This window comes from Oryctolagus cuniculus, chromosome 3 (genome assembly GCF_964237555.1).
Source record: "Oryctolagus cuniculus chromosome 3, mOryCun1.1, whole genome shotgun sequence".
NCBI lineage: Eukaryota > Metazoa > Chordata > Mammalia > Lagomorpha > Leporidae > Oryctolagus > Oryctolagus cuniculus.
In genome coordinates this window covers 14,372,216-14,397,282 of record NC_091434.1, presented here as the reverse complement: position 1 = coordinate 14,397,282, position 25,067 = coordinate 14,372,216, and the positions used below count along the sequence as shown (strand labels likewise).

The following is a 25,067-nucleotide window of genomic DNA, read 5'->3' as shown; positions in this document are numbered from 1 at the left end:
TGGGTTGCTAACTCTGGCTTTGCCAAACTCTGGCTGTTGTGGCCATTTGAGGGGTAAACTAGTGGAGGGAAGATCTCTCTTTCTCTGTCCATCTGTCTCTGTAACCCTGCCTTTCAAATAAATAAATCTTAAAAAACCCAAATATTATGAATTGAAAAACACTCAAATGATTAATTTAATCTAGCTTTGGTCCTTTTACACAAGATTCCAAATTGGGAGGAAAAAGTATTTCAAGCAGGAAAAATGTAGGAGTGTACTTCAAAAGTTCAGACAAAAATTCAATTAAAAAGTAAGATAATTTTGTTGCAAAAAAATTCTAACATAATTTTTCACAATACATATTTTCATAACTTTTTGGAAGATCTCTTGTATGCATGGATTGCATTTTTTTACATCAAAGTAAATTCACATTTTAATTCCACTTTCCATAAACTTTTTGAAGTACACTACTATGAGTTAAAATATTTACCTCATGGTCCTGGTTTTGACTCTTTCTGTTGAAATATGAATCAATAAACACTTAGAATATCTTGTTCCCACTATTACGAAACTTCAGTTAGCTGTGAGCTCATGTAACTGTACCTTAAGAAATCTGGCAATGCTGTGGTTTGCTCTTCTTGTTTCTTCAACTGCATCTTTGTATTTCCAAATCACGTGGTCGGATAAGACCATCACAAGATTGTCCAGTTCATTTTGGTAAGACTCAGGAAATCTTTGAGCCCGGGGAAGCTATGGAAATAATAGATTATTTCTTTATAATGTGGCATGTGGGAAACTAAGCAGGGAGGAAACAAACCAAGACTTATTTCATTTTATAGATTGTCACATAAAAAAGAATCCTTTTGAAAACCAGCAACAATGAGACAGAAGATATTTTAATTTCAGTCACGATTTCCAATCTTTTCATTAAATGTTTCCTTCTATTTTGGCCCGTGAAGTTTTTTTTTTTTTTTTCATTTCAAAGTAAATTATAACATTCATGAATTGGAAACTATTCAAACAATGTACAGAGTAAAATGTGAATTTTTATTATGACATCTCATATCTTAATTTCTTTCCCTTCCCTCTCAGGGAATAACTACTAGCAGTGATTAATGAATAATTATTGTAGATTTTTTTGATGTATAAATCTTTAATTTAAATTCAATTATTTTGATTCTATTAGAATCTCTGAAATATACCAATACAAAAAAATCAATGAATGAATAACCAAATGAGTATGGATATTGGTCTGAAATGTCCTCTGGTAAGTGGTGAGTTCCAGCTAATCTTAGTTACACGTCCCAGGATACGTCACAGTTAAGAGGCATCAGTGAGACCTCAGAAGTCCAAATACTGTGCCACAAGATGCAGGGCTTGTCTGTGAAATTTCATGCCATGGGGCCAGCACTGTGGCTCACTTGGTTAATCCTCCGCCTGTGGCGCCGGCATCCCATATGAGCTCCGGGTTCTAGTCCCGGTTGCTCCTCTTCCAGTCCAGCTCTCTGCTGTGACCCGGGAAGGCAGTGGAGGATGGCCCAGGTTATTGGGCCCCTGCACCCGCGTGGGAGACCAGGAAGAAGCACCTGATTCCTGGCTTCGGATCAACGCAGCGGCAGCTGTAGCGGCCATTTGGGGAGTGAACCAACAGAAGGAAGACCTTTCTCTCTCTCTCTCTCTCTCACTGTCTATAACTCTACCTGTCAAATAAATTTAAAAAAATAAAAAAATAACAAAAATTCCATGCCATATATTTAGTAAAACTTTATGAGTCTTGAAAGCTCTCCCTTAGGTCCAGGGCGCCATGGCTCCTGCCCATGAGGTCAGTTGGAGGCAGTTCACTTGTCCCACCTCAGCCTCCACCTCTTGAATTTGTGCAGTTCCTGACAACCGGTAGTTAGGATTTATTCATCTTTACAAGCTGGCTTTAAAAATGAGGCCATATAGGGGCAGCACTGTGGCACAGCCAGTGGGGCTGCTGCCTGCTATGCTGCTTCCCATGTGGCTGCTGGTTTGATTCCTGGCTGCTCCACTTTCGATCTAGCTCCATGCTGATGTTCCTGGGAAGGCAGCAGAAAATGGCCCAAGTGCTTGGGCCCCTGCCTTGTGTGTGGGAGACTCAGAGGAAGCTCCTGGCTTCAGTCTGACCCAGCTCTAGCCATTGCAGCCATTTGCGGGGTGAGCCAGTGGATAAAGGTTCTCTCTCTCACTGTAACTGTAACTCTGCCTTTCAAATAAAATAAATAGATTTTTTAACAGTGAGTATACACTAAGCTTGCACAATACATGGATCTGTTTACAATAAATAAATAAATAGGCCAGGCACATTCCTGTTATAAATAGAAACACAGAATTTAGAGACAGACTGAACAATACATTCCCAAAGTTTTGGCACTCTACCTTCCATATTGCGAGAATAAAACCATTAAGGCCAGCCTAACAGCAGACATATATAACACAGAGACTTAGTAGTGGAAACAGGAACTGGCTTGGACTGACTTTTTTTTCAAGCCAATTTACCAGAACATCACTGTATAGACATTTTGTGGATCTCATGTTTACCTTAAAAAGTTTAAAGCTTATTATTGAAATCAAATAAATTAACAACAAATCAACCCTACTTAAATGACCATACATGTAATTTTTCATTCTGTTCCATATGCCATAGGTGATAAGGATAAACAATTTAGCTACCAAAAATTATCTTTTTAAGTGATCAAAGCACATTTGAAGTTTAGTCATTCATGCTGTTTGTGCCTTAATAGCCATTAAATCTATCAATGCTGACATTTTGTCCACATGGACATGTATTAATACCTTGGGCTTTGGCATTCCCTTTCTCCCTCCTTCTTTATGACTTCCTTTCAGAATATCTTCAAAATTAACTAAAAACCATGCTGATAAGTGCATAGATAATGTTTTTAACTCTCCTCTGGAAGAATGCTGTAAAGGTAGAAGAATTCTTGCTCCAGAGATTATGGAGAGATAAGAGAGGAAGGGAGTGTGGTGACAGCAGGTGCCTTGAGCTGCACAGCTTGCAAAGGCAGAAGAGTCTGGGCTATGGTCTGGCCATGGCCATGAGGAATAGGCTCAGGTTGCATGGGCTGCCTGCATTTTTGGTGTTTGGGGAATTTTGTTAGGAACCTGGAAGATGATGGGATAAGAGCAATTTAGCCAACACAATGGAGCTATTGCTACTACAGATCAGTGTTGAGAAGACACTCAGCAGTTCCCAGGAAACAGGAACTCACCTTATCCAAGAGAGCGTGGGTCACAAGGGAACACTATCTGCCAAATCAAATTGCATCTGCCAAACACCTACCTTCACTTCCTCAAATCTCTCACACTCACCCTTTAGATGACTGAATTCTCTAATGGTGGAAAAAGCCATTCACTTCACAATTTAAAAAGAGGAAACATACAAACAACAGGATACATTGACTGTGAATGCGTTTGTGTTAAATGATGATCTCAGATCTTTCCTTATTGTGATAGGACAGATGATAAGAAAATTTGAAGGTGCTGAGCTGCCGAGAGGAAACCTGAATCTGGGGGTTACCACTGAAGCGGCCGTGAAAGGTAAACCTGAACGATGAAGGTAAATTGCTGGGCACAAACCTGCTGCCTATGATCAGTTCATTTATTCTTATGTTGTTCACAGTTGTACTTTGTGATCTACTTGAGCAGGTGCTGCTGGTGGTAACTAGAAGACAATATACTTTTTCATAGATGCAAATTAGGCTCTGAGATCTTAAGTGCTATTTTTTCATCTAGCAAGATAGTGACAGCACATGGATTATAATAGTAGGTTTCCTGTCACCAACATAGCTTAACGACAGAGAGATAAGTCATTCGTATCTTCATGCTGAGTTCTTCTCTTCCTCCCAGATATGAGGCTTTCATCTCTGGAAGTGGGAGAACAGATGCTGCTGAAGAGCAGATGTGGGACCCAGGAGTTAAGAGTTGTAGAACTCCAGAGATGATGAAAGGTCCAGCCAAGACATTTCTCATGCTAAGGTCAAGAGCATGACTGGGGTGACTTGGAGGCACGGTGGGGACCTCAGGCGGATGACCCAGAGGAAGTGGCTGTGAACCCTCAAGCCTGAAGTGTCCTAACTCTTTCCATGAAGAGTCAACATTTCTCCCATGTGAGAAGTCACTGCACAGGCAAGGAAATAAGCAAATACTTGAGGAGTTGTCCTGCTTCCTCTCCTGGTGATTAAATTCTAGCTTAACCCAGCTGTAGACTTGCTAGGCTTAATCAAGGAGGAAACAGAATACATTCCAGGGAGCTATGGAAATTAGTTAGCATGTACCAGCAGGAGCCAGGGGGACACCGCTGGGGCTGGACATTGGGGATGTTTGATCAATGGGCTGGAATATGAGTGGGTAAATCAGAATTCCTACACATGGCATGGGACATTTTTTTTCTTTTCTTTTTTTTTTTACAACATAGGGTCAAATAAGATGTCAGGGAATAGGCAACTCAGTCTTAGAGTGGCTCTGAGAATCCTGAGATGGTCTACTGTATGAAGAGTGGAAATGTCTGAATTTCCCCGGCAATGAACAGAGGAAGGAACAGAAGTAGAGGAAAGCGCACATGTGGGAATGAACATATTAACTGAGACCAAGAGAAGGATCAGGTTCCACAGGAAGATCCGGAAGTCAAGGCTATCAAGAATGTGCTAGGATCTACATCACCAAGAAGTTCAGTGGTGTCTCTCCTTTGTTGGTGGGAGAAGCAGTATGGTGTTGGCTCATTAACAGCCAGGAGACAAGTGAATCACCAAAACTAATAGAGGCCATGTGTTGCACTTAATCTTTAGGATTCAGCAGGCTGTGATGATCACAGTAGCGGTATGGCTGGAGGGGCAGTGGGGGGCTTGATTCTCAGGGAGTTGTAGAGCTGGTTAATGACGTGGAATCCTCAGGTATAGTACAGACAGCAACCAACAGTGGGACTACTTCACATCCACACCAAAGACAAGAATAGGTAGTCAGAGGATAAGGATATTCACCCCAGCAGTCAGGATTGCTCTCTGTTTCTAGGCCTGGTGTACACTGGCCATGGAGGTGGCTGGCTCCCTGAAGGGAAGCCCCTGTAACCCTGCACTAAGTACAGTATACACCATGATGATCCCATCAGTGTTCTCCAATGGCTCCTTTTGCCATTTACTCAGGCTACTGGCCACTGGGGAGAGGGGCATACACACTTCAAGAACTGTTGGACATAGAATCTGAGATGAGCACGATATCTAGAAACTAAAAGCCTCACTCTGTCTGCCCTATTAGAACGGGGACTTACAGGGATTAACAATGTGGTCCTGACTGGAATTCTGTTGACAGTGAGTGCCCTGGGTTCAAAGATCTACACAATAGTCATTTACTTGGTACCAAATATAGAATTCTTATTACTGAAATTTATGTTTGGAGTAACCTGTACTGGGTGCTTGTCCTATGGAGCTTTCATAGGAGATGGTCAAGTGGAAGCTTCTGTCACTGTCCTTTCCTCACTAGGAGAATAAATCAGAACAAAATTGCTGATCGCCACCATGCCTACCCCAGGCAGTAGTGTTCTGTGTCACCCTCCCAATGGGGAATGGGCAATGTGTGAGGTCTCCCCTTGGCTTTATCCAAATGAGAATGAAAGAAACATGTGTGGAACTCAGATGATCCGTTTGGATACTTCTTGGTCTTCCTTACCAAATAAGTGTGAACGATCTCATTTAGCAACCTTGGCCAGAGTAGATTACCGGAGGCTGAGACCACTCTGGAATGGGAGTTTGGAGAGTTACCAAGGCCTTCCGTGCTGCTTGCTAGGTTGAAGGAAGTCGAGAGTGGAAATTAGGGAGACAGAGATAGTGTGTATGATGGAGGCCCTCTGAGGAAATCAACTGCTGTGATGAGAACTGCAGCTGACACCACTAACCTCCTCATTTTCAGTTTACTTTTAGGAAGAGATGTCTGGGGACTATTGAGGGGCAGAGCTATGAGCAGGTGCAAAACACCATGAATGCTATGGACTGTGGCAGCCATGGATATACAGAGCTTACATGACTCCAAGACAGAATCTAGTGGTAGACAAAAAAAAAAAAAAAAAAAAAGAGTTGTTTGACCTACGTATCTACTTATGAATTCTTGCCAAGGTCATTTTTTTGTGCAGACGGCACCCACTGAATGAGCTTTTAGAGGTCTGTGAGTTAGATCATCTGTCAAGTGCGGGACTGTTCTAATGAATACCCCTTGCCCTCCAAGTGCCCATCAGGAGAAACCTTTTCTCATTCTGAGGCTCTTCCTAGCCCATCCGCGTTCCTGTCTCATTTTCTTTCAAAGGAATCAGGCCTCTGTATTCCTTTTTCCTTTCTCTTTTACTCTTTCTATCTGTTTCTCCCAAACAAATGTTTTGTGCTTCCAATTTTGTCCTAGCATCTATTTCTGAAGGGTCTGTATTGATAAGTGCAATTATTTCTCCTACTTAAAAAGCAATTAACATGAATTGCTAATATTTACAAAACCAATAAAAATTGGGCTAATGAGAGCTTAATTCTTGGATGATATTGTATTACTATATTCCCATTATCTTACCTGAATTTTATTTGTGTCAATCAGGTACTGTGCCATTGATTTTAGGATAATTGCAAAGAAAAACCATGAATGCTGTTAGGAATAAGAAAAGACAAAAGGAATTTATTATTCCATGGTGAAATAATGATAATTTTGTTTTTCTTTATATAATATTGCAACATGTTTATTTTAGACATATTCTTTGAAATGAAATGCATCAGATCAATAGCATATTCTCTACTTTATTAGGATCTTTATAAAAGATTAATGGTAAAATAAGGATCAGATATTTCAGTTACACTGTATATGTAAAGAATATACTCCCTGATCTGCTCCCCTTCCCATGACTTCCACCGCAGTTATGAATTCAGTGCTAATCATTCCCTCTGTGGAGGGAATATTTAGTTCTTCCTGCCGCAGAACTTATAATTAGAGCCATCCTAGAAATATATTCTCCTTCATTCAACAACTTCTGTTTATATCGAGACATGCAGCTGAGGGGCACATGTTGTCATCACATCACACATATAAAAACACAATTTATTTATTTATTTTTCTATCAATGGGCATTTGGATTACACTCAAATTTACAATGATAAAAACAATGCTTCTGCGGATTGTTGAGTACATAGTCCTAACTCCAGAAGACTGAGATGAGTAAGAGCAGAGATCAGCATTCCAAAGAGGCAGCTCTGGCTTCATGATGTCACTTAGTAGTATAAAAAAAAAAAAAAAAAAAAAAAAAGAAATGGCTGCCTAATATCACAAGTGAAATTCTTGTGGTTAGGAATATTAAATTAACACAGGCAGAGTGCAACAGTTCCCTTTCTTGCTTCTTATTAATATTTTTAACCATGATGACAAATGTTCCAACATTTGTCTCTTAATTCCTCAGGCACTCTGGCTTGCCTGACCTATCTTCCTTAATCTACCAGGATGAATCAACTTGGGCCTTTGTTTTCGTCTGAAGACATAAGAGACTTCTCTCCCACCCTTTGGAGCTCCATGGGCTGCCCAAATTCTCTTCTGTAGCTCCATGTTTCACTGCTTTCTGTCTATGAAAAGCAACCCACCTTACCTCCTGGAGCACACGACCTGTCCTCAGCCAACTCTCCTGAAGATGCGATCTTGCCCTCACCTCATTTTTGAAAGGATTTCTGACTTTTCCAGGGGCAATCTGCTGCTGGGCAGTGCTGTCTTTATTTTCACCCCACCGTAGTCTATTCTCAACACGGCCAGCAGAGTGATTTGCGTTTCAAATCACGGGGAGCTCATGTCACTCTGCTGCTGAAAATGCTTCCTGGTCTTCCTCCAAGTGGAAGTCAAGGACCTTGCAACGTCCCCTAAGGCTTTGCTGCTTGACTGATTGCCCAGGGCCTCTCTGGCTTCATTTGAACTCCTTTCTTTGCTCACGCCGCTCCAGCCACAGTGGACGTCCTCTCTCCTTCAGACTCAGCAGCCATGCTCTGCCTCTTAAGATTTAACAAGGTATTTCCTGGACCTCTGATGCTCCACTGTAAATGTTCCCAAGGGCACCTCCCTCCCCTCCTTCACTTTGGGCCATGTATTAACTTCTCACGAGACCCATCCTTGTGTGAAACTCCAAATATTAAATATTGCCTTTCAACTTTAGCACTCTGACCTACAGTTTTTTTTCTGACTCTACATCTGGCCTAACAATATGATTTTGTAAGAATATCTAGAGTTTATTGTTTTTATTTGTGAGCTGAATGTAACCTCTTCAGGGCAAGGGTCCTTATTTTGTTCTCTGATGCATCCCAAGTGCTTAGGATTATGCCTGTTGGTGGAAAACACTTGCGATGTATTTATTGAATAAATGGAATGAATATACTCATAAGGCTACTTCAAACAATTAAGTTCTAAGGCTGAGAATTTTAGTGAACTGATGTTGACACAGATTGAGCCTGGCTTCTCTTTCAATTTGCTACTAATCATCTGTCAAGTCACAAATTAAATATAACTTGGCACTGATTGGGGATTCTGTAATAATTACAGTGGCCATTTTATAAACCTTTCATCATCTCTCTGTTTTTGTTCCTTGAGATGCTTGTTCTTCCACTTTGCAGGACCAAAATATCATTGTTATGCTTCCTCTCTGTTGTCAGCATATTAAATAATACATCATCAATACTTTCCTTAGCATTTTCACCCTTACTGTGGCTAAAATCCCAACAATTTTATCTGTGCTACAGTTAGCATTTTTGAATATTCTAGATCATTCTTCACAGTTACTCATTTTTGTCTTTAGGCCAAAGCATTTCACTTGGACCCATTCTTCATTTTTTCTATGATCTCTTGACAACAGATATATTTTGCTTAATATTTTTATGTTACAGTCTCAGTATGAAGCATGTGCCAGAAATAAGAGAAATCATCTATGGAAATCAACAAATCCTATTATCTTTCAGAGGTGACAGTGACCTACCCCTCGTGCTAGTCATTGAATGACCATCCTACCTTCAAGACATGCTTCACTGTTATTGAGTCATTGGACTTCAAAAGACCAGTCACATTTGCAGCCAGTTCTTCATGTATAGTTCTCTCCTTGTATGAACTGGTCTTGAACACAAACTGAAGAAAATCCAAAAAATGAATAAAGTTAACTACCTTTTTAAAAAGCTTCACACATTAAGTCACATGAATAAGCCACGTCAAAATTATCTACTCATGCCACATTTTGTCATGAAAGAAACGAGAATAGTGGTATACATTTGTTCCTATTTAGAGATTTGCATGGGTGGGGCCTTGCTCACCTAAGCTCTCCTTGAAGTTCTTTTTGTAGAAACCAAGAGAAAGTGCCAGAGAGCCATTTAGCAGGTTCAAGGATACATGGGGGGCTTTGACACCCACCTACTTAGGACACATTCCCCTTCTTCCTTCCACTGGCAACAGGTAGCATGGTAGCAATTCTTCATCCTGAAAGGGTAGAGCACCCACTCAAATAGCCAAGTGGGAAAGCAGGTGCCTTACAGAGGCCTGTAGGTGAGCTCTCTACAAGCCCAGGGATTACCACCCCATGCTTAGACACAGCTATCCATGGATTCACCAATATTGGCTGTTGATAAGACAATAAATGCTGCTTATTTTTCTCAAAAGCTTGGTTTTGGTATACACTATTAAGTGTGGATAATCTGATTTTCATGCTTCTTAGTATCTTTTAAGAATATAAAAATCAATTTATGTACATATATATACCAAATGTAAAATGTTTACTATTATATTGTAATATTTTATTTCTGAATTGAATTTGGCAAAAGGAAGGGCACTTCTTCATAACATATAACTTAGACTTCACTGAGTAAGGCAAGTAAGAGGATGACTCAAAGAGGAGGCGTGTTTGCCTGTGTGTCTGTGACCAATTCTTTGAGCTTTGCAACACATCAGCACCCAAGTGGTCATAGTGAGCCTGATTTCTCCAAGCTCATTCCAAAGGAGAAAGACAAAGATAATGAACACAAGAAGCTAGCTAAACTCAGCATTACATAATTTTTTCCCCTCATGGATTACACCTCAGAGGCGGGTAATATCATCAATTCTCTAATCCCATACACAGCTATTTAGTCCAGAGAGCATTTCAACTGGCACTGGAATATTCTTATTTTTAGAAATCTATCAGTACCACAAAGCACTGTAAACCATGACATTTAAGTAAGCTGACTTTAGACATACATATTTGAAAAACATGGTGTTTGTGTATATTTTGGGCATTGTAGATGGAGTGAGTTAGCAGCATTTAGCACCACTGAACTTGAAATGGTGTTTCCTTTGTTTCACAATAAATGTAAATTACATTGACTAACACATTTTTCAAGAATACCCAAGCATGCATTGGTACTAGCTCCTGAAGATTCACTGTGCTCCTAGACATGGGGCTTAGTATTCATCTATAAACTAAAAAATAATTTTCTCTATCTAGGATTAAAAGTTTAGACTGTTTGGTCAAGATCAGTTTGTCAATCGGGTATTGTGGCAAGAGTCCAATCACAGAACTATAGAACTGGATGTAGGTCTGGTCCATCTCATCTCAAGCCACAGAGGAAAAACTAAGGTTTAGAGAGGCACAAGGCTGAAGTTACCATTTAGCTTTGACTAGCATCTATTACTTGTTAGTTTAGTGCTCTTGCAGGAGAAAGTTTAGTGCTCTTTCTAGAGTAAACTGCAAGTTGACTACATTGATTAGTAGGCTTCTATTTAGATATATGAAATGATATCATAAAATATCATTAGGAATTCTTAGCTGGATGAAAATCCATATAGGTATATTGATGAATTTGAACCACTCAAAACAAATTAAATAATCAGTTTTCCATATTATAAAATGAAATTGACATGTCAAGATGTTTCAGATGTTCCGGCTAAAAATAAAGGCTACATGTAGGCACATTTCCAATGCATCCAAGGTCATCATAGAGTCTGAGATTTGGCCATACTCACAAGGACTTGGCTTTGTATACCACAAAAATAGTCACAGAACTATAGGGTTCCTAAGATAATTTTCAATGATTCTATTGGAATGAGGAAAATAACATTTGTGTTGAAATGGAGATGCCTGGATATAAACTGGATCAAGGAACTGTTCATCTCAGTTTCTCTGGAGATTGAAATGGAAAGCTGAAGTAACTGTTGAGGGGGTGAAAGTGCCCCATTTGGTGTGTTGCACGGTAAATCAACTGATTTCCTACGAAAGATAAGTTGTGATACTATCTTAAACAGAGCAGACACTACAACGGCATCTGTATGTGGAACTGCCTTTCTGAAATTGAAATGTGGATTTCATTGGGTAAAATTATGGCCACAGGCAAATTACTGCGAAGATTACTTTTGGGGACTTTAAGGAAGGGCACCGACCATGCTGTGGCATTGGGGAAGATGGTCAACATTTCTGGCAGGTAGAAAATATGTAGACATAAAACTGTTAAGAAAAATTTCTTTTCAGATATCATCTCAGCGAGTTCACTCTATAATGCAATTTCTATTCACTTTGTTCTAAAGGAGTGTTGGTTATGCTTTAAAAAACTAAGTTTCCAGCACAGAAGATCCTTATTCTTCTCTAGGAACTTATCTAGATATCCAGAATATATGTCTATCCGTATATGTATATTGTTAGAACATTCTTTTCATATAAAACAAAGCTGATTCCTCAAAATGATTTAATCTATGCATAAAAAGCAAAAATGTAGGTCCTCTATGTATTATAATTTTATATACTCTTATTTATCTCTGGACAAACACTTTTTTTCATTCAAGAAACAGACATCTAGGTAGGAGCTATGCAAGTGAAAACATCATCACAAGTTCACTGGCATTAAGTCACAGGCCAACTGGAAATGAGAAAAGAAACTTCTCCAAGTGAACACTTGATGGAGGACACTGAAGAAGCAGGTGCACACTGATGGAATGGGCAAGTGATTCCATGCCAGAAGATAAAGGACTTAACATACCAGAAGCAGGTACAAATATACAGTAACTGGGAAATGAAATAATGCCTGAGAAAACAATAAAAAGAGCTAAGAAAACGTCACAGAAGAAACACAGAGCATTCAACTTCAGAGTTAGGGAATGGCTTTTTCAAACCAGCTAGGACTTTACTATGATTTTGAATTTACAAGGACGACACTTTAATTTTCTCCTCTACCCTTTTCTTTCATCTTTTCCCATATAACTACTTATGTGCACATGCATACACTATTTATACATTGATAACATTCAAACAATACACCTAGTCCATTAATGCAGAGATGGAATTCTAAGTAGTTAAGAGGAATTCTTGATGTGACCGTGGTGGGCACTGTCCAGCTAAAAGAGATTCTCCCACCTATTGCAGACAGGAAGTGAGACGAGCCACACAGCACAAGGGAGTCTAACCAATGCCCAAGTGGTGATTTCATACCTTAATGTATGACTGGACAGAATGGTCTAGCTGCTCCTCATGGCACTTGGCCACAATGTCAGTCAGAACCCTGGAAAAACAGAACTGTTCAGTGGATTTTCTGGAGGAAGCAGAAAAACACTGCTTTAGTATGTCACTGGAGTGCTCGGAAAACTGGGTATTTAATAGTTACTAAATGAGTGAATGAACCCATTCCAGACTTCTCCTTCACCCTCCTCATCCTTCAAACTAGGTATTTAGTATTCAGAATACCTGTTATCATTTTTAACTGTCACACTTTTAAACACTAAGACACAAATATTGTCATATGGTTTTGACATCACACTGGAGACTTTTTTGCTTAAGTTGAATGTGCAAATTATTTTTTCTGATATTGTCTTCTTCAAATAAGGATTATTTTTACCAGTGCCTAGGAATATCTCAGAATTTCAATAGCTCTAACAGCTGAAATGTTTAGGAGTTTTGTCAACACAGATGCATACACTCTTGCTGAAAAGAGCATCAGCTGAAGGCATAGTTGGAAACTTTTACTTTGGGTTCAGAAATTGTTGGTTGTGGAAACAGAAACACTTAAATTTTCTCAAACCTCAGTGCTCTATGTGTAAAAAGCCATACCCGAAGGTTATATATACTGCATGATTCCAAAAATATATGTAACATTATCCAGGGGAAAAAGGCAATAAAGGATACAAAGGAGCTTTCTGCATTATTTCCTACAACTGTATGTGAATCTAATTAAAAACACAAAGAAAAGCTTAAAAAGAGGTCTAAATATTAATGATAACGAAAGGTGATTAGAAGGTAGGGATTAAAAAGTGAGAAATGCTAAGTATTTCTTAAGTGAGACGTGTTGCCTGTTCAGTCATAATCAGGGTATGTGCAACCACAGATTGTAAAGTCTTTTGTCCCAAGGTTGTATTGTGGATACCTGGTGATGGTTGTGCTTATTTCATCCTCTTCATTCTGCACCAGCACCTTGAAGAGCTGATTCAAGATTAGAGGCAGAAAACTCATGATTGCATGGATTTTTTCCACGTTCAATAAATTCTGTAGTAAATTGGAAGATACCAATTATATTTACAACATAATCTGGATATTAAAAAAAAACTTACACACACGAAATAAAGTTGTAAAACTCCTAAAGGAAAACATAGAGGAAAGTTCCATGACAGTGGTCTGACAATAATGTTTTCTGTAATGACCCTAAAAGCACAGGAACAAAAGTGAAAATAAAGCTTATGGAATGGGAGGGAAAATGTGCAAACCACACATTTGGTGAAGAGTAGATACCAAAATATATAAGGAACTCAAACAACTCCATAGCAAGGAAGCATTAACTGAATTAAACAATGGTAGGACATTAATAGACATTTTTCTAGAGAACACACACACATTTCCAATAAAAGTACTCAACATCACTAATCACCAGAGAAATGCAAATAACATCACAATGTGTAATCACCTTACACCTGTTAGGATGATTATCATCAAAGGGTCTGGAGGTAATGAGTGCAGGAGAGGATGAGGAGAAAAGTACAATTTTGGTGGGAATGCAAATTAGTAGAACCATTGTGGAAACCAGTATGGAGGTTCTTCAAAAAGCTAAAAAAATAAAACTACCATATGGGGGCCTGGCACTGTGGTGAAGTAGGATAAGCCTCTGCCTGTGGTGCCAGCATCCCATATGGGCATTGGTTTATGTCCTGGCTGCTCTTCTTCCGTTCCAGCTCTCTGCTATGGCATGGGAAATCAGCAGAAGATGGTCCAAGTGCTTGGCCCCTACATATGTGTGGGAGACCTAGAAGACCCTCCCGGCTCCTGGCTTCAGATCAGCCCAGCTCTGGCTGTTGCAGCCATTGGGGCAGTGAACCAGCAGATGGAAGACCTTTCTTTCTCTCTCTTTATCTCTCTCTCTGTAACTATATCTCTCAAATAATTATGTAAATCTAAAAAATCAAACCAACAAACAAATGGTGCAACAATCCCACTATAGGTATACACACAAAAGAAGTGAAAATAGTATGTTGAAGAGATATCTTCACTCTCATGTTCATTATGGCATTATTCACAAAGCCAGCATATGGAATCAACCTAAATGTTCATCAACAGATGAATGGGCAAAGAAAATATGAAAGAAGTATACACAATGGAAAAATGGAAAATACTCAGCCTTAAGAAAGAAGGAACTCTTGTCACCTGTAACAACATAGATGAACTTGGAGGACATTATGTTATGTGAAAGAGAGTAGGAACAGAAAGACAATTACTGCATGATTTCATTTATAGGTGGAATCTAAAAAACTTGAACTCACAGTAACAGTGTAGAATAATGGTTACCAGGGATGGGGTGTTGGTGGAGGGTGGAACAAAGATGTTGTAGAGATGTGGTCAGAGGATACAAAAGTCCAGCTAAACAGGAGTAACATATCCAAGGGTGTTTTGTATAATATGGTAACTATAGCTAATAATACTGTATTGTGTCCTTGAAAATCTTTTAAAGAGTAGATTTAAGTGCTCTTAACACAAAAAATGATAAACATATGAAGGAAGACATGTTAATTAGCTTCATTTAGAGAGTTTACCACATATACACATTTCCAATATGTACAATCATATTGTACGTTGTGAATAAATGCAATTTTAATTTGTCAATTAGAAACAGATAATGAGAAACAAGTAAGTTTCTAGATTTCAGAACTGGAATATAAATATGTATACAGTTGCTCATCTTTATCTGATGTTGCCATTATTGCATTTAGCATGGCATATATAATTAACTATTTAACTTAAAATCAATTGATTTTTCTTTTTAATTATTTTTTAATTTTGGAAACAACTGTTCTTTGCTTATTTCTTAGACAACAGATTGAAGCTATTAGAGCATTTTGAAATAAAATTTTACTTGCTGAATTAATAAAGCATTCAAAAATCTTCAGTAATAACCACGTCTTAATTTGTTACTCAGGGGGATATGTAAGGGTCCCTTTTGCTCGTTTTGACCCAAGGAGCACTGACACTACTTGTATGTCATGTTACCTTACAAGAGCGGATGAAATTTGAGGTAGGTGACTGAGACATATCTTTCTCTTGTTTTTGGCACTGTTGGAAAAATGCATTCACATGTGGATCCTGCAACAGCAGAAAAAAAAAAGGAGTTTATTTCTGATGACCCATATCCTGTCCTACAGACCATCCTCAGGATGGAGATAAGCATTGCTGCAGGACCGACGCCTTAACACATGAGCCTTTGTTCAATACAACTGTGACAAAGCTTTCGTTTTCACTGAACGTTAATGAAGGCTCCACCTGAACTACAAAGCCCCACTTTCTATCCTATCTCATTCTCATAAGGTTGGTTGTCATTCTAGGTCACATGACAATGACTGGAGAATTCCCTTGGCTGTGCTCTTTTTTAAATTAAAAAGTAAATGAATAAGGGCAGGACTTGTGACACAGCAGATCAGGTAACTGTTTCCACATCTGCATCCCATATCAGAGTGCCAGTTGGAGTCCTAGCTACTCCGTTTCCTATCCAGCTTCCTGTCAATATGCCTGAGAAGCAGCAGACGACAGCCCAAGTACTTGTGTCCCTGCCACCTACAGATGGAGTTCTTGGCTCCTAGACTTGGCCTGGTCCAGCCCTGGCTATTGTGGCATTTGAGCAGTGAGTCATCAACAGATGAAGGATCTCTCTCTCTCTCTCTCTCTCTCTCTCTCTGTTATCCTATCTTTCAAAAAGGTAAAAATAAATAAAACATAAATATAAAAAATTCAAAACTTCCATCATTTACTTTCTCATTCCTGCTTGTTTCATAGATTTTTGCCAAATTCTCTTACACATTCCTCAACACAAAAGAGAATGTCTATTCTTTAACAGGCACAGTAGCATTTTCAGGCTTAAAATACTCAAATTAGCCAAAACTAGGACATCCATAGCTAACATCATGAAATAAACCTGACTCTTACCCTTGGAGGCCATTTCAAAATTCTCTGAGTCCTGTGCTGAATTACGCAGTAGGAAGGGAGATGGAGTGCGTGAGGGTGTGCACTTGGGATGCTTCTTTAGCATTCAATGATCCTAGAAGGACATTCAATGATTCTAGAATTGTGTGTGTGTGTGTATGTGTGTGATGTTTTCTGCTTTCTTACTGTAGTTCTTTTCTGACTGGACACAACTGTTTTCCCCTTAAACATGCTTCATTGATTTGTACATTCTGTCAGTATTTATTGAAAGCTGACTGGGCCAGGCTATTGTCAGGCACTGAGGACAGAGCAGAGGGCAAGGCAAATCTGATCCCTTTCTCTGTGGACCTCCCACAATGGAGGCAGACTGGCACCAGGACCGGACATCCACACACTCCCTGTCCATCAAATTTGATAAGCACTTAAAATGGAAAGCAAGAGGCCGACTGGGCTGGGTATGTAGTGAGGTGGCCTGGTTTACATGTGTGGGGTCCAAGGAGAGGGAAGGCATCTCTGAGAATGTGACACATGAGAATGTCTCTAGGATGGGTAGGTACTGAGCAGGCCAACTGGAGAAGGAAGGGAGGGAAGAGACACATGACCTTTCTGACTGCGGGAGGGCTGAATGTCTCAGCTACCACCTGGCTGTGATATGGCTGAGGCCACAGCACGGAGAGGCTTTGGATGGTTGGAAACTGAGGTAAATGTCAGATGTGATGCATGTGGCCAGTGATGAATGAGACCTGGGCTATCTGGAGAAGGAAGCCGGAGAGAGAGACATTCAAGAGTGTCTGAGACATATACAAATAGGTATGAGGGGTGGGTACTTGGCACTGTGGTTAAGACAGTGCGTGGGGTGCCCACATTCCATATCAGAGTGCTTTGGTTTGAATCCTGGATCTGCTTCCCATTTTATCTTTCTGTTAATGCATACTCTTGGAGGCAGAAGGTGATGGCTCAGCTGGTTGAGTCCCTGACATGTCCATGGGAGATGAGGATGGAGTTCTTGGCTACTGGCTTTGGTCTGACCCAGCCTTTGCCATTGCAATCACTTTGAGAGTGAACTAGCAAAGAGGAGATTCCCCCTTCTTTTCACTTTCTGTCTATCAAGCAAAATAAAAATAAATAAAACTTTAAAAATAGCAATTGATAGATAGGGCTGATGGCATCAAAGAAAACATGCATTTAAATAGCTGTGGGCACCAGGCTGCAAATGAACACTAAATTGAACTTGAAGCATCAGAGGTTAATGAGAAAAATTTTGACCAGTGAATATATGGTTCATGGATTATTTCATTTTTATTCAAGCCAAATATAGACTAAAGATAAAGCAGTATGAAGCAAATTGAAAAGCAGATAAAAATTGAGCTTGACATAGAAGAAATACATATTTTATGGACTTGTATCATTTGCTTTGTAGTTTATAATTGGTGCCAGCAAACTCCTTATGATATGGTAAAATAGACTTCCTTGCAATAGAAGGGATTAGTTTGTGATAATTTAACAATGAAAACTACATGTGTATTGTATGCATGTGTATACATATGTATATCTTGCAGTTGATGGAATATTTCCAGGTGCATTTTCTCACGTTGATCCTTACCAATAACCTTAGGTAGAGAGATTTTTATTGAGCTCAATTTGTTGATCAAGAAATAAGAACTTCAGAGAAAAAAGTGACTTGTCCAAGGTCACTGAGCCAGAGGTTGCTGGAGGTGACCCTCAAATGCCATTCCTCAGAATTCATGGCTCTTGGTAGGCACTGGGAACAAGACTTTGTTTTGGGGTTAAAAATCCAACGTCTTTGCTGTTAACATTTACCAATTTTAACAGTTAGATGTCGCCAGTGGAAAAAGTCATGATCCAAGGGGAGTACCATTTGGTTAAATATACTTCTAATGTTTTCATTTTGAAGTTTCATGGCACCCAGGCCTATGGAGTTACGCACTCTACCTTAAAACAGGTATAACATCATGCCCCTAAACTCTTCCCTTGGAATATTCCACCACCTGCTGTCATGACATCTCATGAAATGATTAATCTCATGCTGTGAGTATAGAATGCACCTTATGATTTTATGTGGCAGAGAAGATGCTACTATTTCAGGCCAACATACTCACCTGAGTATTGACTGTTGATACGACAAATGTTGATACTTTGAAAAGTGGCTTGCCACCATCCACCCATTTAATGTCACTCCCACCATGCTACAAAAAAAGTTTGTTAGTCACTCCGACAGTTTGAGGGAAAGGAAATAAATACATTATTTAGTTTATGTTTATTGGCTATCCTGATCCATTAATCTTAAATTACTCTAGAGATGAAAAACAAAAGATGCAAGTGTATTTGGCAACGTTGTTAGATGAGATCACTCTGATATTAAATAATAATTTTAACAGGTAACTTCTGGAGGTTATAAACAACATAACAGATTTGGAGTCAATTGCAGGTATACTTGATTCTTAACTGCAATTAACATATGCATTATAGTCTTAATTTAAATATCAGAGAAAGAGACGATAACTTCATTCAATTTAGTTGATGTTTTATTCTTTTAAATTATACATTACTCGGTACCTTTCCACTTGTAGAATCCTGGAAGCTTAAGTAATTGGGAGGCAGACTTGCTGCTACTGGGATGTTATATTCTTGAGAAGCTATCTGATCATGCTTCATCAGAGGAAGCCAAGCATAGCCAACTGTGGAGAGGAACGACAAAGAGAATGCTTCAATACAAATCTCCATAATAAGAAGTAAAAATAAAGCTATTTACTGTTGATGAATACTAAACTTCATTAAAAATTCCAGTAAGTCAGAGTTTTTTTTTTTTTTTGTTTGTTTGTTTGTTTGTTTTTGATAGGCAGAGTTAGACAGTGAGAGAGAGAGACAGAGAGAAAGGTCTTCCTTCTGTTGGTTCACCCCCCAAATGGCCCCTACAGCTGGTGCACCGTGCTGATCCAAAGCCAGGAGTCAGGTGCTTCCTCCCGGTCTCCCATGCAGATGCAGGGCCCAAGCACTTGGGCCATCCTCCACTGCCTTCCCGGGCCACAGCAGAGAGCTGGACTGGAAGAAGAGCAACCGGGACAGAATCCAGTGCCCCGACCAGGACTAGAACCTGGAGTGCCGGTGCCACAGGTGGAGGATTAGCCTAGTAAGCCACAGCGCCGGCCAAGTCAGAGCTTTTAAAATATTCCCAACTCAGGACAAATGACACAGGCACTACTGCAGGTAGTCTCCTCCCAGTACCTGATGTTTCCAGAGCCTCCTTCTTTTTGGCATTAGCTTTTGCATTTATGTCACAGGTGACATGATAGAAAGAAAACAAAATATGGTGTTTTTCATGAAGTTGTGTTGGTAGCTCGATTTTCACCTGCAATGAAAGATATTATAGTTGAACTGAGGTTAAAATCATTTGCTTACAGTCAGAGCAAGAAAAAGCGTAATTTCCAAAAAATTCTTTAATTGAAATCTAGGTCTGTTTTTCATAGTTAATGTTGGATGCACTGGTGTAACTCTCAATAGATATCCATTCTGCCAGTAGTAAGGTGTTCACATGTTGATATTTTTTACTTCAGTAATTTACACTATCTTATGCTTCTCATTAGATAATTTATGCACTAAGTATTGACTAAACACATGCATGCACATGTGCATAAACACAGACCCACAGACATGATTGCAGAATGCAAACAGACATAGGTTGAGGAACTATCATTAAAGAATATAAATTAAATATCTAGTAAGTTCTTGTCTCCCAAAGTGTGTCCACTGACTAGCTACATAAACATCATTTGGAAGCTCATTAGACATCAAATAAGATCTACTGAATCAGAATCTGCACTGTAATATGACCCCAGGAAACTCAGATACAGGTAACAGAACATGCAGTTGTCCATGATGTTACTTAAGCATGGGATGTATCCTTTTTAAAAAAAATAAAAAAGAAAGTGTGGAATGTGTTGTGGTCACTAAGCCGTTGGAGATTTTATGAAGTAGTCATGCTGGAGCTACATAAATGACACTGTGTGTGAACAAATGGCATTAAATTGATATAGATTAAGAATGTATTTAATGAGGAGTCTACTGTATCATTCTGTATCATTGTGGGGAGAAATATTTTGAAAATTCTGCATGTGACAGTGCATATCAGTTGTCATTATATTATATTTATTGTCATTTAATGCCCCCAATAGCTTTGCGAAGCGGGATGATGCAGAAGTAGGAACCACAAGGCCAGAGATGTGAACGGGCTGTGAGTGACGAAGAGTGTGGTGCAGTCAGTAACAGCATCTTCCAGGACAAGAACCCACATCTCTGATTACCACTTTGCACTGGATTCCAGGATCCTGTCTGGCTAAGTTACATTCAGCTCAGTATCAGCCACTAACTAGTTTCCAGAAGTTTTAGTCAAGAAATAAGGGACAGGCATGTAAACAATCTATGAGGAGTTTTTACTGGAAGCCCTGTACTTCTTGCTAACTTGTTTTACATTGTTCAAGCAAGGAATTAGTACAATAGTTTTCAAAGCATGGTCCTTGTACCAGCAACATCAGTGTCACCTGAAAACTTGTTAGAATGTAAATTCTCAGGTACCAACAATCGGTGGTCATCTGAGCTTCAACAAGCCTTCCAGGTGACTCAGATGCATATAAAGTTTGAGAATTCTTAAATTTGAAAGGCTTCCTACCATTCTGGTAACCTAATAACTGAAGCCAGCATGTATTTCAAAACACAGAATGCAATATAAATACATTTTCTTTAATAGCAAGACCACGACATTAAGAAGACATTTGAATGAAACAAGTCCTCAAGAATTCAACTAAGTGTTAATAGAATATGAAATACATGAAACTTGTATAACTCAGATAAAATCTAAAAAACAAAAAAGTTAATGGAAATATTTTCACATAATAAATACTGCAGATATTTACATTTTATTATAATAGTTCCTTGGAAGAATTCATATCCATTTCTTGCAATTTTTTGCAATAATAAAGAAGAAAATAAAACCTTAGTTTTGACTATATATTGTAGAAATCATTAAACTGTTCATGAATCACATGCTATCAGGTGTAAAAGCTCATGGTTTTGCGAGGATTCCAGGAAACATATGAGAATGGAAAAGTTAAAAGACAGAGTTCACAACAGTAGACAGATCATTTAGAAAAAAAAAAAACATATTCCTGGAACTGTACCTATGGAATGTGAAAATCTGAAAGGTACCCTAACACACTGTTGGTGGGAATGTAAACTAGTACAGCCATTGTGGAAGACAATATGGAGATTCCTCAGAAATTTGAAAATAGATCTGCCATATGACCCAGTCATCCCACTCCTGGGAATTTACCCAAACAAAATGAAATCAGCACAAGTAAAAGTTACCTGTAACCCCTTGCTTCTTGCAGGTCAATTCATAATAACTAAGCTATGGGAACAACCCAGATTTCCATCAACTGATGACTGCATAAAGAAAATGAGAGGGGCTGGCGCTGTGGCATAGCAGGTGAAGCTGCTGCCTGCAGTGCCGGCAAGACCATGTGCCGGCATCCCATATGGGTACTGATTTGAGTCCTTGCTGCTCCACTTCTAATTCTACTCTCTGCTATGTCCTTGGAAAGCAGTAGAAGATGGCCCAAGTCCTTGGGCCCCTGCTCCCGTGTGGGAGACCTGGAAGAAGCTCCTGGCTCCTGTCTTCAGATCGGCACAGCTCTGGCCATTTTGGCCAACTGGGGAGTGAGCCAGCAGATGAAAGACCTCTCTCTCTCTCTCTCTCTCTTTCTCTCTCTCTCCCTCTGCCTCTCCTGTAACTCTAACTTTCAAATAAATAAATAAATATTTTAAAAAGGGAAATGTGGTATATGTACACTGTGGAATACTACTCAGTCATAAAAATGACTGAAATCCTGTTTTTTGCAACAGAATGGATGTAACTGGAAACAATTATATTTAGTGAAATAAGCCATTCCAAAAAAGACAAATATATATTTTCCCTGATATGTGGTAACAGACTACCAAAATATAATGTATATGAGCAAAATTGACATTTTGAGATTTGATTTTTTTTAATTTTTGTGACTATTGCTATTGGAATCTTTTTTTTTTTAAACTTTTATTTAATGAATATAAATTTCCAAAGTACAGCTTATGGATTACAATGGCTTCCCCCCCACAACGTCCCTCCAACCCGCAACCCTCCCCTTTCCCACTCCCTCTCCCCTTCCATTCACATCAAGATTCATTTTCGTTTCTCTTTCTATACAGAAGATCAGTTTAGCATACATTAAGTAAAGATTTCAACAGTTTGCTCCCACACAGAAACATAAAGTGAAAAATACTGTTTGAGTACTAGTTATAGCATTAAATCTCTATGTACAGCACACTAAGGACAAAGATCCTACATGAGGAGTAAGTGCACAGTGACTCCTGTTGTTGACTTAACAAATTGACACTCTTGTTTATGGCATCAGTAATCACCCTAGGCTCTTGTCATGAGCTGCCAAGGCTATGGAAGCCCCCTGAGTTCACTGACTCTGATAATTTTTAGACAAGGCCATGGTCAAAGTGGAAGTTCTCTCCTCCCTTCAGAGGAAGGTACCTCCTTCTTTGATGACCCGTTCTTTCCACTGGGATCTCACTCGCGGAGATCTTTCATTTAGGTGTTTTTTTTTTTTTTCCCCAGAGTGTCTTGGCTTTCCATGCCTGAAATACTCTCATGGGCTTTTCAGCCGGATCCGCATGCCTTAAGGGCTGATTCTGAGGCCAGAGTGCTGTTTAGGACATCTGCCATTCTATGGGTCTGCTGTGTATCTCACTTCCCATGTTGGATCATTCTCTCCCTTTTTGATTCTATCAGCTAGTATTTGCAGACACTATTCTTGTTTATGTGATCCCTTTGGTTCTTAGTCCTATCATTACGATCAATTGTGAACAGAAATTGATCACTGGGACTAGTGAGATGGCATTGGTACATGCCACCTCGATGGGATTGAATTGGAATCCCCTGGTATGTTTCTAACTCTACCGTTTGAGGTAAGTCAGCTTGAGCATGTCCCGAATTGCACATCTCTTCCCTCTCTTATTCCCACTCTTATATTTAACGGTGATCACTTTTCAGTTAAGTTTCAGCACTTAAGAAGAATTGTGTATTGATTTGATTATTTTTTGCAACCCATGTCTCTACTGTTGAGAAACAGTGTTTTCTTTTTTTCATCCTATTTATTGAATTCTTTACTTAGTGGAGGGTTAAGCTTATGATTATAAAATAAACTGAAAGTATGTCATTATAAAAATTAAGAGAATAAAAAAGGAAGGGGAAGAGAGGGTGGGAACGTGGATGGGAGGGAGGGTGTGATGAGAAGTATCACTATGCTCCTAAACCTGTAGGTATGAAATACATGAAAATTATTTTATATAAATCAGAAAATTTCTAAAAGTGTTAAAAAAGGAAAAAATAAATGTATGTAAGACGTCCAGGCACAGCGTAGCTGGATTCTCTGCTAAAGGCCTGTATATTAGCTTGTTTTCTGTTGCTAATAAAATAGTACCACACAGAATAAAAGAGACAAAAACATGCTCTATGGAGAATGCACCTTTCCAATGGGGTTTGTCAAAGTTTTATTCAGTACAGTCAATATTCTGTGATGCACCGGTGGTTCTTCCCTTTAATTCTGGTTCACCTTCTGTCTGGAATTTATGGGGGGAAAATTAGCAACATTAAATGAATATGGAGGAAGGAGACAAGGTCAGGTAGACTGCTTCATTGGCACTCTTTTCATATCCATTTTAAATTGATTAATGTGCTACAAATACCCCCTTCAGAGGATGTCCTCTGTATTCTAATTCCCAGAACCTAAGACATCACATGGCAAAAGGGACACTGGAGATGTGAAACAGGGAGATTGTCCAGATATTCCAAGGAAGTACAGTGTGATTACCACGTCCTTACAGAAGAAAGGAGGACAAGTCAGTCAGGGATGTGAGGGCAGAAGCAGAGGTTAGGGAGGTGGGGTTGTTGGGAAGGAAACACAAACCAAGGAACATGGGCAGCCTCTAGAAGTTGGGAAAAGACAAACAAAGTCTCCCAGGATCTTCAGAAAACTGCAGCCCTGGACCTCCAGAACTGGAAGGTTACAAGCGAGTGTTGTTTTAAGCCGCAAAATTTTTAAGCTGCAAACTGTAGTAATCTGTCAGAGTAGCAACAGGACACTCATGCAAAAGATGCACGTTTCAAACCCCAGGCATCCTATCAGCAGACTGCATTAGTTTAGACTTCTGCTTTACATTTAGACACTAAATTTAATCCCTGAAGCTTGTTTGTCTGAAGCTGTTTATAATGCCAAGCTAGCAGGTGCACAGTTATTTACCACTGCCTCTAGGATTTTTTTAAGTATATATTATAGCAGATTGGTGAAGTGTCAGGCTCTGGAGTCACATGGCCTGGGTAGCTAGAATGTAACATGCTATATGTAACTAGTATGTAGCATGCTATATGTAACTAGTATGTAACATACTATATGTAATTAGTATGTAGATACAAAGGCAATGTAACCTGACTCCTCTGAGCCTGTTCCCTCATTTATAGAATAGGAACAATAGCTTCCACTTCCCAGGACTGCTGTAGGGTTAAGTGAGATGATGTGTGTGTGGAGCC

The 25,067-nt window shown here is 39.3% G+C and overlaps 1 protein-coding gene across 9 annotated transcripts in view; it reads right to left on the bottom strand.

Annotated features, from left to right (window-relative positions):
* Positions 1-25,067, bottom strand: part of DOCK10 (dedicator of cytokinesis 10) — a 297,295-nt gene that overhangs the window by 55,406 nt on the left and 216,822 nt on the right. For all 9 annotated transcript variants that reach the window (XM_051849117.2, XM_051849118.2, XM_008259243.4 and 6 more), the window contains exons 20-28: positions 19,664-19,787; positions 18,995-19,116; positions 18,538-18,624; positions 15,491-15,583; positions 13,383-13,501; positions 12,455-12,524; positions 9,022-9,135; positions 6,565-6,636; positions 583-729 (exon numbers count right to left, since the gene is read on the bottom strand). In XM_051849117.2, coding sequence (XP_051705077.2) covers positions 583-729; positions 6,565-6,636; positions 9,022-9,135; positions 12,455-12,524; positions 13,383-13,501; positions 15,491-15,583; positions 18,538-18,624; positions 18,995-19,116; positions 19,664-19,787 — 948 coding nt within the window. The remainder of the gene's footprint in view (positions 1-582; positions 730-6,564; positions 6,637-9,021; positions 9,136-12,454; positions 12,525-13,382; positions 13,502-15,490; positions 15,584-18,537; positions 18,625-18,994; positions 19,117-19,663; positions 19,788-25,067) is intronic.